The 15,307-nt window shown below is 37.3% G+C and overlaps 2 protein-coding genes across 2 annotated transcripts in view; one reads left to right on the forward strand and one right to left on the reverse strand.

Moving 5' to 3' along the window:
- Positions 1-15,307, reverse strand: part of LOC139693198 (uncharacterized) — an 83,204-nt gene that overhangs the window by 12,178 nt on the left and 55,719 nt on the right. Inside the window, exons 3-4 of the mRNA XM_071591300.1 lie at positions 4,851-5,075; positions 825-1,010 (exon numbers count right to left, since the gene is read on the reverse strand). Of these exons, the coding sequence (XP_071447401.1) occupies positions 825-1,010; positions 4,851-5,075 (411 nt within the window). The remainder of the gene's footprint in view (positions 1-824; positions 1,011-4,850; positions 5,076-15,307) is intronic.
- Positions 7,962-15,307, forward strand: part of LOC139693269 (uncharacterized) — a 16,548-nt gene continuing 9,202 nt past the window's right edge. Inside the window, exons 1-3 of the mRNA XM_071591379.1 lie at positions 7,962-8,389; positions 8,544-8,702; positions 12,607-12,831. Coding sequence (XP_071447480.1) covers positions 8,252-8,389; positions 8,544-8,702; positions 12,607-12,831 — 522 coding nt within the window. The 5' untranslated portion in view covers positions 7,962-8,251. The remainder of the gene's footprint in view (positions 8,390-8,543; positions 8,703-12,606; positions 12,832-15,307) is intronic.

Genomic DNA, 15,307 nt, shown 5'->3' on the forward strand with positions numbered 1-15,307 from the left:
ATACATACATATATATATATGTGCAAAAATGTCAAAATCTAGAAGATGCAAAGGTAAAATCTATCTCTACCCCAAAGACTAAGAAATGGTTTGATGTTAATCATTTACAATTAAATACTTACGAAACTCATCTTATTTAATGCATATTTAAATCAAAAATGAACTGACTTTGAAACTGCTGAAAATACTATGAATTTACATTGATACAAGACTTAACAGGGAGACCCAAATCAGTCGGATTCGTAATAAACTGAAGTAAAACTGTTTATATGTTTAATGAAGCTCAACTTTCTCATCTCAAATGGGTATCTTTTAACACTTAACCATTCCAATTCTTCGTTCAATGTCATTTGAATTTTATGGTGTTGAGTTATGGGGTCATTCCCCTTAAAATGTTAAACAAATCTCTCTACGAAAAAAGAGATGCTATTTGGTCTCTCTTGTTAATAATATACCACCAAGTGATTCCTGCAAACCTTTTACTAATTAGGTACCGAATCATGACTGTATTCAGTTTATATATATATCTTTAAAGGCTCTGATTCACTTGAAAATTAATATAGAAACTTACCAATTAAGATTTCATATCACAAATACCTTGGTTTAACACGCTAACTGACCTTACAAATCTATTGGTTTCACAGAATCCTTCATTTTAAACATTTTTTCCAAGCAGAAAGAACGCTTACATTTCAACCAAACTTTAATCTGACACAGAGAACCTTTTATTCTGACCCCGAGGGCCTCTTTGCTCCCCGACCAAAGGATTCCTATTGCCGAGGGACACCTCCTAACGACTCCCTACCTGCCAACGACAGTCTCACCTGAGAATTATCGTCACACGACGCCAGTTCGTCCTCATCCAGGGACTCAGTCTTCACCACGACTCCGTTGGGGATGCCTTGTTCCTCCTCCTCCGTCCCCTGCAGCCCCGATTCCCCCCCATTCCCTCCCCCATCCACGCCCCAACCCTCTCCACCAAACACACTCCCCTCCGACGATATAGCACCCTGAAATACAAATCCACAAGCGTCAGACATCACACAAACACACATCCTAACCCAGCAATCATCCAACACAATTCCAAAACTAACACGGCTGACATTCTAACAGGAAAAACCACTGGCACCAAGACGAGACAGTAATAGTTTGAAAAATATTACTGTATGTTAAAGAACGCATTCTTTAAAGCATATGTTTCAAGTTTGAAGACGCGACGTTATTTAGTATTTGTTTGTCAGCCATCAATAGTGAACTTTTACAGTTGAATTTGTGAAAATGCAGAGAGAATTGGTCATCGTAACATGTGATACAATATACTTTCATTAATTTGAAAGGCCTCAAAGCCCACAACCAATATAGTGAAAGCTGAACTGGATTATTCTACTCTTCTGGAAGTGAGTCTGCTCCTTCTTTGTTTATACAACAGTAATATAATAAACAACTGGGCACCAGAGTTTACGAGTTTTTATTTTATCCATGTACTTGAACAACACTAGCTACCTCCCACCTTCCTCTCAAGTAACGTCCAAAAGTACTTATCTTCCCTTCTAAGATAAATTCAAATTCCATCACACAAACCTGTACTTTTAGAAAGTAGGTTTGAAACTTATACGCAAAATGAAGGAGTGAATATGCAAAATATTTAAGTGGGTAAAATATGTACTTAATAGAATAAGCAATTTAATGGAAGGCCAACTTTGTTTGATATTTCAGAATAAATATTTTTAAAAGCTATAAACTATTTCCAACAATATTGCAATAGGGAGAGATTTTAGAATAATTAAAACACCTCTCCCTTCAAATAATAACCTCCCTCCGTTCGATAGTGTATCGATTGGGACTCAATATAAAGATATGTTTGAGTTTATAAAACAAGAACCGTCTCTTGTGAACGAAACACTAAAAGATGCCTTAACCCAACCACGGACTGCATTTCAAACAACTACTACTAGATTTTGAAACGTTTTCATAACTAAGAATTCTTTTTAACTTTTTATACGACATAATCCCACAAAACCCTCCTTAATTCTCCCCAATATTAAACCTTTTAAAGACGACATAAAAGATTCTATCACACATAATGTCTCTATATGTATTTATGAGTACGCATGAATGTATCTGTAAGTTTAATGCCTAATATAATATGTATACGACATTGGATTATATGGAAGAAGGGACAATTAGGTTAATTTTGCCCAAATAGGCTCAATTTTGCCTGAATAAACTCCTCTATCTATCTATCTACCGCAAGAACGCTAGCTTCCTCCCATCTTCCTCTCAAGTAACATCCAAAAGTACTTATCTTCCCTTCTACCCTCTTCATAACTCTCCGTTTCTCTAGTTTGTCTGTTTATTTCAGTTTTCATATATATACCCTCTTTGTGCCCGCCTGCCATACTCCTCCCTTTTCCTCAAACAACTATAAACACAATGTATTCACAATTTCAATCTTGTATTGTACCTGAAGACGGTTTGATCAAGTGAAACATTACTTTTCACACCACAAATAAATCAGTGAAAAAGTGCAATTAGTTTTTCCGATAATGACGAACTTAAACTATGTACATCTTGCCTGATTGTATTGAATATATTACAATTCTTTTAATGTTTTATTGGAGATTATCCCACAGTACCCATCTTCTTTCTCCCATATATTAGACGTTGTTGGGGATAGAGATGGTGCGGGGGCTAACGTACTGGCTTCCCACTCAGAGGGCCTGGGTTCAAATCCCAGTGGCGGTGTTGAATATTTTTCAGAGGTATCTCGATCCCTACTTGAGGTGCTTTGTGGGGGGCACTTTGAGTGAGTACGCCGTCCGTCGGATGGGACGTTAAACTGCGGACCCCTTGGCGCCTTTTGTAAAGAGTAGGCTAATGCCGACGCCAGGTTTCTCTCTCCACCCTTCACCCTTTCCCATCCATCCCCTATGGCGCAAATGACGTCAGCATTCAGTCGCCTCCCCTAAATACTAATTACTACCCCCTAATTACTACCCTAATTACTATTACTACTAGACGTTGTTAGGAAGATGGAAAAATTCTCTCATGTAAAACGTCTTTAAGTTGATCATCCTTAGTAATTGGTGAATTAAACTCACAAATAAACCATCCTAATTCCAGATATGTTATATACGAGGTAGAAACCATAAGTAACGGGAATTGGGCTGCGGTGGGGAGATAGATATGGGGAAGCCTTTGTTCTGCTGGGTCGTACACCAGACTCACACCTTCTGCATCAGTGTACACAGCGCCAGTGCTGTGAATAGATCGGTCCATCCCTGAGAGCTGTTTCAAGTGAAACAGCTTTCTGCATCTCGGCAAAAAACATGATGGCAGATTATCGAGAAAAATGTGCTGCAGTGAAATTTTGTTTCCTGTTGGGGAAATCGGCTGCGGAAAATACTGTAATGCTCAAGACTGCTTGTGGGGAAGCTGCCCAAATTAAAACCAGAGTCTACCAGAGTGGTTTACATGTTATAAAAATGGTGAAATGTCAATTGACATTGCCAACCATGTTCAGGCCACCCTTCAACATCAAGAACTGAGGAAAAAGTCGACAAAATCAATGCCCACATTCGTGAAGACCGTCGCATAACCATTGATCAATTCTGTGAGACGCCTGGAGTGTCATAAAGTTCAATTCAGAGGATTCTAGAGGAGATCTTTGGCACACAGGCGACTGGTTCTTCCATCATAACAACACACCGGCTCATACCACCCTCTCCGTGATGCAGATTTGGACAAATAACGGCATGACATCGATTGTCCACCCCTCTTACTCACGGTATTTAGCATCCTGTGACTCCTTTTCGTTCCCCAGGCTCAAAAGGGACATGAAAGGAAAGCGTCCTGTAACTTCTTTTCGATCCCCAGACTCAAAAGGGACATGAAAGGAAAGCGTCCTGTGACTTCTTTTCGTTCCCCAGGCTCAAAAAAGAGACATGAAAGGAAAGCGTCCAGTGACTTCTTTTCGTTCCCCAGGCTCAAAAAAGGGACATGAAGGGCAAGCGTCCTGTGACTTCTTTTCGATCCCCAGACTCAAAAGGGAATGGGCAAGCGTCCTGTGACTCCTTTTCGTTCCCCAGGCTCAAAAAAGGACATGAAAGGAAAGCGTCCAGTGGCTTCTTTTCGTTCCCCAGGCTCAAAAAAGGGACATGAAAAGAAAGAGTGCTGACTTCTTTTCGATCCCCAGACTCAAAAGGGACATGAAAGGAAAGCGTCCTGTGACTTCTTTTTGTTCCCCAGGCTCAAAAAAAGGACATGAAAGGAAAATCGTCCTGTGACTTCTTTTCATTCCCCAGGCTCAAAAGGGACATGAAAGGAAAGCTTCCTGTGATTTCTTTTCGTTCCCCAGGCTCAAAAAAGGGACATGAAAGGAAAGCGTCCTGTGACTTCTTTTCGTTCCCCAGTCTATAAAGGGACATGAAAGGAAAGCGTGCTGTGACTTCTTTTTGTTCCCCAGTCTCTAAAGGGACATGAAAGGAAAGCATTTTGACTCTGTGGAGGTGGTGGTAAAAGAAAAATTGCTAGACGGCCTAAAGGATATCCCAATAAATGAATTTCAGAAATGTTTCCAACAATGGAAGCATCGTTTGGATAAGTGCATTGTGGTCAATGTGGAATACTTTGAAGCTGAACTTAATTTAATATAAATATATTGAGAACTAAAGAATCTATTCTAACATTCCTGTTATTTGTGGCTCCCCCATTGTATTATCTGGAACAACTGTACATGGATTCATGAATTGATTTCCCGAGAGTTGAAATGGACCTACAATAAAGGGACGTTAATTTCAGAAAGGAGTATCGTACGGTTGCAAAACCAGGTAGCACTTTATTTAACATACCTTATCGAATATCCCCAGTTTATTGTTCGATGCCAAACTCTCCACCTTAACAATGCACAACGGAATGCCGTTGTCTTCATCAGGAATGGCCTTCTCTTCATCCTTAACCCTCGGAATCCCATTGTCTCCCTCATCAGCATGATTGACAATGTAACCACCATCCTTGTTACTGTCCCCAGCTGTTGATACACCATTCCCGTAAACAATAGACGAAACAGGGTCTTCCTGGAAGAGAGTCATTCCAAAATCAGCACCAATGCACCACTGAAACAACCACTAATTCATTCTACGGAGACGTCCATGAGATAGATTGAAGCACTCGGTTCATAAGAAGCCAATTCTCACCTTTCTTGATGGACAGAAAAATTTAAAAAATGCACGTATACATTAAAATAGAGCATGGAAACAAAAATGAGTGAAAATTAAAACAAAATGGAACGTCAAAAAATCAGCCGTGTGTTGGAATCGAACCGGTGACACTCTGGGCCAGATATATACAAGTTAAGCTACCACATTATTATGGTGCATGGACAGTTTTCATATCTTTCTAAGTACTCCACGTTCTCCAGGCCGACTGTATGCATTATAATAATGTATTAATTCCAGGAAATGTAACGCACATAGTTGGTTTATTCGTACGGTATGAAATGTCACCCAGTAAAACACCAAGACTGGTATTTTGAACCATTCCGCTAAGGGAGAGTTGTGTTTCCTGCCGCCTCACGTGGGCAATACCATCACAATCTTATGAAAGCGACAGTAGATTAAACTTAACTGGCATACCCACACGACTATGTTTATACTATACATCAAACAACCTAAGTGCATGATTAATATATTATTTATATAAATACACTACTTCAAAAATCAACCATCAGATTCCGATGAATATATTTTTGTTAAAATAGGAATAACTATGTAATGAGGAAGAAGGAGTACCTATAACATTCATGGCTAGATGTGTGAATTTAATGATGAAAGTTTGCAAAATTTTGCGACTAATAATTCAACCATTTAAGAGACAGATCACTTACCTTGCTGTGTTCTTAAAGAAATTCCAACTACATAGGAGGAGCTTCTGATTTTCTTAAAGTACTTACGATGAACTTAAACCTCATTACTATCACACGTAATTGCTTCTCTACTTGTGCTAACATACAGGAGACGAATAGATACACATGTACGAAACCTCATTTGCACACAGAACACGCAAGAGATGTAGTTATTTCAAAGGATAACCTCACAGGGCAACGGAAATGCAAAGAAAGGTATCATTCTACACATTTAAATCTGTCTTGGATGTAATAATGCAAATATATTTGGAAATAGAAAAGAGTCAAGTCCACAAAATGTATTTTCTGGTTAAGCTGAAGTCGTAATTTTAAATGCAACACAATGATTCTACGAAAACGAACTTAAAAAAAACTATGAAGCATTTTTAAAAAGGCCTTTACACTTATTATTCCTCTGGAGTAGATAAAATTACAGATTTCGATAACCACTAGTACTACAACAACTTTTTCAACAAAATTGTTTCGACATTTCTCAAAATGTTATCAAGTGTTGAATTATTCCCGCAAAATATAATTTTTTATTGTATTACGTATATTTATATATATATATTACGTCTCAAGTACGGGTAACCACAACGATTTTAGAAATTTGAGAATATCGTGTAGAACTGTAAAAACGAGAATATATTTCCCGAAAAAATATTTTCACAGGCATTACGATAAGATCTTTTTAAAGACGTCATCTACTCAACATTTGGGACAAATTACCAGAAATAAATGACAACTAATTTCATTTTCATAAATCTAACACACGCAAACCATAAAACAGTACTTAATTGCATTCAAAGGTTAATCTGATGCATTATTCCATGTACTACAAAAAAAGTGTGACCATCAAAGGATCCAGCATTATTAAAATCGACACGAAAATTAAGGTATACAGTGTCAAAACAAGGGGTAATATAATATTGTGATATTTTGAACATGAATCTATAAACTGTCGACAAATCTTCTCCATTAACTGATTAAACAATACACGCACGGTTATAACGTAAAGATTTAACAACATTACGTCGTACACCAATCAGTTCATCACCTATTAATACCCAGGTAGAACTCCTGCCAAACAGCATCAATATTCCAAATTATGCTTACATTTCGTCCAACAATCTCAGCTTCTCGCTGTCTCATGGATAATCTCCTCTCGAACGTCACTTTTGAGTCCACACAGCGACTCTTAAATATCCTAAAATGATTTAATTCTTTAATACACGTAGAGCAGGCTAGAGAAGGTATTCCTTCCACCCTGGTAACCTGGACGATGAAGTAAATAAATATCATAAACAAAAGTATAATTCAGTGCGTAGTTCAACACTCAATGTTTACATTTGAAATAAAGAGGCTTGAAATTTCTTTGACAATCCAATCTTCAAGTTGTGTGAAAGAAATGCATACGACCATACTACTAACCTGAAACTGTAGTAATTCCTGAATCGTTTTTTCCACGTTAAACCCTAAGTCTAAATTATCACCGAAAATATCGATAAAACTCTCACTTCTACATAAACAGAGCCTACATAAGCTCTGTCCATCAATCCATCCATCCATTTCGTATCAATATTTATTATAAATCTCAGTAATGCTAAGCACATCAATCAGAGAGTATAGCCCTTCATTGAACAATAAACTAATACAATATTTTCACCGGGGCACAATTTTTCCACCACCAACAGCACTGGTCTAATACACCACACGAAGAGGATTTCCTAATTCGTATTTTCATGTTCAAAGAAGGTAAAAATGCGAACACCTGGAATTTTCGTTTTGATTGACCCCATAGTTGACGTTACGGTTTACTTAAGCTGTTAGACCAACAGTTAGAAGACAAATTCGCTCACATTTATGAAGGAGATAATGTTTTCTCGGATGACTACCCTCCAAATCTATAGTAAAAGGGCATGAAGTTAGGCATATATGTCATCCTATGCATTTAGAAATGTAAACAGTGGAAGCAGCTCTCGCCATATTGCAAACCCATAATGCCAAGTGATAATTGCGTGGCAACTAGGCAGAATCGTAATTGCATTGGCGGCAAATAAATACCTTTGTAAGCCGTAATAAAATTGTTTTTCATCGAGGGAATACACTCTTATCACTCAAGAAGTACTGAAAAATCGTAGAACTTAAGCAACGAATGTTTCAGGTGAACGCATTCTTACCTTCATTGAACATAAAAAGACGAAGTGTTCAGCGTGTGGTGAATTCGACAAGCGATGTTGTTTGTGAATAAATTGTGCCCTGGTGCAAATATTGTGCAATCAAGGGCAAGAATACTCTCTGATTGATGAATGTAGCTTTACCGAGATTTAGAATACGTACAATTTCGAAATGGATGGCTGGATTGATGGACTGAGCTTATGTAGGCTCTGTCTATGTAGAAGTGAATGTTTCATCGATATTTTCGGTGATAATTTAGTCCTAGGCTTTAACGTGGAACAAACGATTCAGGATTTATTACAATTTCAGGTAAGTAGTATGGTCGTATGCATTTCTTTCACACAACTTGGAGATTAAATTCTCAAAAAAAATTCGTCTCTTTATTTGAAATGTAAACAATAAGTGTTAAACTACGCACTGAATAATACTTTTGTTTATTATTTGTATTTACTTAATCGTCTAGGTTACCAGGGTGGAAGGAATGCCTTCTCTAGCCTGCTCTACGTGTATTAAAGAATTAAATCATTTTAGGATATTTAAGAGTCGCTGTGTGGACTCAAAAGTGACGTTCGAGAGGAGATTGTCCATAAGACAGCGAGAAGCTGAGATTTGCGGACGAAATGTAAGCATAATTAGGGATATTGAAGCTGTTTAGCAGGAGTTCTACGTGGGTATTAATGGGTGATGAACTGATGGGTGTACGAGGTACTGTTGCTATATCTTTACGTTATAACCGTGTGTGTATGATGTAATCATTTAAAGGAGATGATTTTTCGACAGTTCATTGATCCATATTCAAAATATCATTTATGACCCCTTGTTTTGAGACTGTTTACCTTCATTTCCTCGTCGTTTGTTATAATGTTGGTTCAATTTATGGTCACACATAGTTGTAGTACGGGGAATAATGCACCGAATTAACTTTTCACTTCCATTTAGTACTTTTTTATGGTTTTTGTGTGTTAGATTCATTATAATGAAATTAGTTGTCATTTATTTCTCGTGATTTGCCCCTAACGGTGAGTAGATTACGCCTTTTAATATATTCTTACCATAATGCTTGTGAAAATATTTTTTCGGGAAATGTATTCTCGTTTTGATAGTTGTATACGATATTCTACACTTTCTAAAATCGTTGTGCTAACACGTAGTGGAGAAATTAATAATTAAAAAAATGTTATTTTGTGGGAAAAATATATATGAACAGTTGGAAACATTTGGAAAAATGTCAATATGATTTTACAGTTGATGTAGTACATGTTGATATCGAAATCAATTATTTTATTTACTATTGAGGAATAATAATAAGTGTAAACGACTTCTTTTAAATGCTACATACTTCTTTTAAGTTCGTTTTCGTCGAATCATTGTGTTGAAATTTAAATTACAATATAAGCTTAGTCAGAATATACACTTTTTGGACTTAAATCTTTTCTATTAACATATATATTTGTATTTTTGCATTAAAGACAGATTTAAATGTGTAGAATGATACCTTTCTTTGCATTTCCGTTCCCCTGTGAGGTTATCCTTTGAAATAACTACATCTCTTGCGTGTTCTGTGTGCAAATGAGGTTTTGTTCATGTGTACCTATTCGTCTCCTGAATGTTAGGACTAATAGAGAAGCAATAATGTGTGATAGTAATGAGGTTTAAGTTCATTGTAAGTATTTTAAGAAAGTCAGAAGCCCCTCCTATGTGTTGGAATTCCTTTGAGAACACGGCAAGGCAGGTATTCTCTCTGTTTGATGCTTTAATTATTAGTTTAGCCATCTCGAACTATTGGAATCAGTCATCATTAAATTCACACATCTACCCAAGAATGTTATAAGTACTCCTTCATTCCTCATTACTTCATTATTCCTATTTTGACAAAGATATATTCATTGGAATCTAATTATTTGGAATCAGATGAATGATTTTTACACTAGTGTACTTATATAAATAATATATATTATGACCTAAGGTTGTCTTGTATATAGTATAGACAAAGTCGTGTGTTAGCTGTGTGCGTGCCAGTTAGGTTCAATAAACCATTGCCTTCATAAGATTGTGGTGACGGTATCTTCACACGTGAAGCGACAGGAAACCCCAGTCTCACTTTGCTAAATAGCGGAATCAGTTCAAAATACCACTCCTAGGATTTTATTTGGAGACATTTTGCACTCTACGAATAAACCAACTACGTCGATTAATTTTCCTGGAGTTGATACATTAATACAATGCATACAGTCGGCTTGGAGAACGTGAAGTACTTAGAAAGATATGATTAATATCCATGCAATACAATAATGTGGTAACTTAACTTGTATATATCCTGCCCAGAGTGTTACCGGTTCAATCCCAACACACGACTGATTTTTTTTCGTTCTATTTTGGTTTAATTTTGACTCATTTTTGTTTCCATTCTCTATTTTAATGTGTATTTAAATTTTAAAATTTTTCTGTCCATCAGAAAGGTCAGTATTCGCTTCTTATATTCCGTGTGCTTGAATCTATCTCACGGATGTCTCTGTAGAATTAATATGTTGCTGTTTCAGTTGTTGATTGGTGCTGATTTTCTCATGAGAACGTGAAGTACTTGGAAAGATAGGAATAATGTCCATGCAATACAATAATGTGGTAGCTTAACTTGTATATAGCCGGCCCAGAGTGTCACCGTTTCAATCCCAACCCACGGCTGATTTTTTTTGGTTCTATTTTGGTTTAATTTTGATTAATTTTGTTTCAATTCTCTATTTTAATGTATATTTAAATTTTTAAATGTTTCTGTCCATCAGAAAGGTCAGTATTGGCTTCTTATATGCAGAGTGCTTCAATCTATCTCACGGATGTCTCTGTAGAATTAATATTTGTTGTTTCAGTGGTTGGTTGGTGCTGATTTTCTCATGAGAACGTGAAGTACTTGGAAAGATAGGAATAATGTCCATGCAATAAAATAATGACGTAGCTTAACTTGTATATATCCAGCCCAGAGTGTCACCGGTTCAATCCTAACGCACGGCTGATTTTTTTTGGTTCTATTTTGGTTTAATTTTGATTCATTTTTTTTCCATTCTATATTTTAATGTGTATTTAAATTTTAAAATTTTTCTGTCCATCAGAAAGGTCAGTATTGGCTTCTTATATGCAGAGTGCTTGAATCTATCTCACGGATGTCTCTGTAGAATTAATATGTTGCTGTTTCAGTTGTTGATTGGTGCTGATTTTCTCATGAGAACGTGAAGTACTTGGAAAGATAGGAATAATGTCCATGCAATACAATAATGTGGTAGCTTAACTTGTATATATCCAGCCCAGAGGCTCACCGGTTCAATCCTAACACACGGCTGATTTTTTTTGGTCCTATTTTGGTTTAATTTTGATTCATTTTTTTTCCATTCTCTATTTTAATGTGTATTTAAATTTTAAAATTTTTCTGTCCATCAGAAAGGTCAGTATTGGCTTCTTATATTCAGAGTCCTTCAATCTATCTCACGGATGTCTCTGTAGAATTAATATTTGTTATTCCAGTGGTTGATTGGTGCCGATTTTCTCATGAGAACGTGAAGTACTTGGAAAGATAGGAATAATGTCCATGCAATACAATAATGTGGTAGCTTAACTTGTATATAGCCGGCCCAGAGTGTCACCGTTTCAATCCCAACCCACGGCTGATTTTTTTTGGTTCTATTTTGGTTTAATTTTGATTAATTTTTGTTTTAATTCTCTATTTTAATGTATATTTAAATTTTAAAATGTTTCTGTCCAACAGAAAGGCCAGTATTGGCTTCTTATATGCAGAGTGCTTCAATCTATCTCACGGATGTCTCTGTAGAATTAATATTTGTTGTTTCAGTGGTTGGTTGGTGCTGATTTTCTCATGAGAACATGAAGTACTTAGAAAGATAGGAATAATGTCCATGCAATACAATAATGTGGTAGCTTAACTTGTATATAGCCGGCCCAGAGTGTCACCGTTTCAATCCCAACCCACGGCTGATTTTTTTTGTTCTATTTTTGTTTAACTTTGATTCATTTTTGTTTCAATTCTCTATTTTAATGTGTATTTAAATTTTTAAATGTTTCTGTCCAACAGAAAGGTCAGTATTCGCTTCTTATATTCCAAGTGCTTGAAATCTATCTCACGTATGTCTCTGTAGAATTAATATTTGTTATTTGAGTGGTTGATTGGTGCTGATTTTCTCATGAGAACGTGAAGTACTTGGAAAGATAGGAATAATGTCCATGCAATACAATAATGTGGTAGCTTAACTTGTATATATCCGGGCCAGAGTGTCACCGGTTCAATCCCAACACACGGCTGATTTTTTTTGTTCTATTTTTGTTTAACTTTGATTCATTTTTGTTTCAATTCTCTATTTTAATGTGTATTTAAATTTTTTAATGTTTCTGTCCATCAGAAAGGTCAGTATTGGCTTCTTATATTCAGAGTCCTTCAATCTATCTCACGGATGTCTCTGTAGAATTAATATTTGTTATTTCAGTGGTTGATTGGTGCTGATTTTCTCATGAATCTCTTCCAGGAAGATCCTGTTGCATCCGTTGTTTACGGGAATGGTATCTCAACAGCTGGGGACAGTAGCAAGGATGGTGGTTGCGTTGTTGATTGTGATGATGAGGTAGGCAGTGGGATTCCGAGGGAGAATGAAAGAGAAATTGCCATTCCGGACGAAGACGACAGCATTCCGCTTTGTATTGTTAACGTGGAAAGTGTGGCATCAAACGATAAACTGGGGATATACCACACGGTACGTTATATAATGTGCTAACTCAGTATGTAGCTGTACTATTTTCTTTTCTGCAGCTAAATTCTCTTTATCATTTCAACTCTCAGGAAATCAATTCATGCTCACTACTATTACTACTGTACTATTATTGATATAAATGAGCTCTTACATATGTTATATAATAACAATAAACTAAAATAAATTATTATATACTACTGTACTAGTTTTTGAGATAATATTGTAGATATCTGCGAATAGGATGGTTCATTTGAGAGCTTAATTCACCAGTTACCAAGGATGATGTATTCAGAGGCATTTTACATAGCAGAATCTTTTAAGTCCTCTATACAGGGTCGCACCCAAAAGTGGTAGGACTGATTTTTTTACAAGAATTTTATTGATGATATACTTACATCGACTTAATAATCCTCAAAGTATGCTCCTTGAGCTGCTACACACTTAGTATAACGTTGCTCCCATTCCCCGTACGCCCACTGGAAATTTTCCATGGGGATGCCGTTGATGACCCTCGTCGAAGCCTCTTGAACGGCCTTTATCGAGTCAAAACATCGTCCCTTGAGCTGTCTTTTCATCAGGGGGAAGAAGAAGAAGTCCGGTGGTGCCAGATCGGGAGAATAGGGCGGGTGCGGCAACGTGGCAACGCCGTATTTGGCCAGGAGCTGTCCGACGATGAGCGCGCCATGGCAGAATTTTTGGCACCATCTTGGCGCACACCTTGCGGATGGCCAAATCCTGTGAAATAATGCATTGGACTTTGGATGCAGACAGACCCAACTGGTCTGCATTTCTTCACTGGTGAAGCATCGGTCTGTGTTCAGCAGTGTCCTCACTCTGTCCACATTCGTGTCGGTTCTTGCCGTCGACGGCCGTCCGGAGCGATGGTCGTCTTCAACGAGCTCCCTACCCTCTTTAAACAACTTGTGCCACTCAAATACTGTGGAACGGCTTAAGGCAGTGTCCCCATAAGCCTGCTTGATCATATCGAGGGTCTCAGTTGCCGTCTTCCTGAGTTTCGCACAAAACTTCATGGAGTAACGTTGCTCTAAATTCAGATTCATTTTGTTTTTCGACGCAGACAAAACAACTTGCTTCACTAAAAACAGTGTCCTCCCTCAACGACAGCCTGCAGGCGACTGAGGTTGGTGTTGGTCTGTCGCTAAGACCCCCCTCCACCTTACCCTGCCAGGCAGACCCACCTCCACTGCTCCGTTTGTGCCAGAGAAAATCAGTCCTACCACTTTTGGGTGCGTCCCTGTAAGAGGGTATAATTGATCTCCTGAACTTTCGGGTGCATAGGCATAAAGACCGCCATACTAAATAGACCTTCCTGTTGATTACTGTGTTTATGGTTTTTCACCGGATATATAAGCTTATGTTTTGATATGGCATCTGGTCCGCAGGAAAAGAGGACACCATCAGAACAGTCCTATGTTTGAATAACCAAACTGTAATGTATATCTATTTCATTTTCATCTTGGAAATCAATTGAAAATGATAAGAGTGTATTCGCAGATACTCACGTTGGATCTAGGAAAGTTTGGCGACGCTCATAAACGTAAAATATACTATTCACTTATTTATTCCCTTACTGTCTAAGATGTTGATGTATCCAGGATTCGAACCCTGTCCCTCAGAGTGAGAAGCTAATACATTAGGCCGCTACACCATCGTGATCCCATCCAACAAGGTTAGACACATAGAAGGAGAGAATAATGATCTCAGTAGATGAAGATAGGTCAGGCATGCATTCTCTAACAATGAGATAGAAAGGGCATTAAGAGGGAGATGAAATAAAAATACTATAAGGCCGTGGATGGGGCAGACAACATTCCATTAGCGGAACTATTACGACTTCTAAAAGGTGTATATATATATATATATATATATATATATATATAATGTATATATATATATATATATATATATATATATAAATATATATATATATATATATATATATATATATATATATAAACACCACACACTTAAATATAAACCATAAAAACAGTAATCAACACGAAGGTCAGTTTAGTAGGTGATGGTAGAGATCACCCAGTACTAAGCCCTATTTACGGCGTGTGAAATTCACACATCAGGGTAGGAGGGGTCAGTTATACCCCCCCTACCCTGACCCCCCTAGTTATTACCCCCTAGGATTATTTTCCGGTTAAAAACTTGTGAAAATGGCTCTGTGGTCAAAGATTTTCCCACAAAAACTCTGCTTTGTTGCCGTGAAACTTCGCTAAACACTCTAAATTGAAACATCTTCACGACACTGGTTTTGCTCGAGTCTGAGCAAACGTGGCACTCCATCTTGCACACAGCTTTCTCATGTCCTAATTTTCAGTTAATATGCGATGTACCGCACTTTTTGAAATGCCTACTATGTCTGCTAGCTCGCGCACTTTCAGTCGACGATCATCCACTGTCACTTTGTGGATTTCCTTCACCGTTTCTTTGAGTCGTCCCACCTCAT

This window comes from Hetaerina americana, unplaced genomic scaffold (assembly GCF_022747635.1).
Source record: "Hetaerina americana unplaced genomic scaffold, ioHetAmer1.1.p SCAF_45, whole genome shotgun sequence".
Taxonomy (NCBI): domain Eukaryota; kingdom Metazoa; phylum Arthropoda; class Insecta; order Odonata; family Calopterygidae; genus Hetaerina; species Hetaerina americana.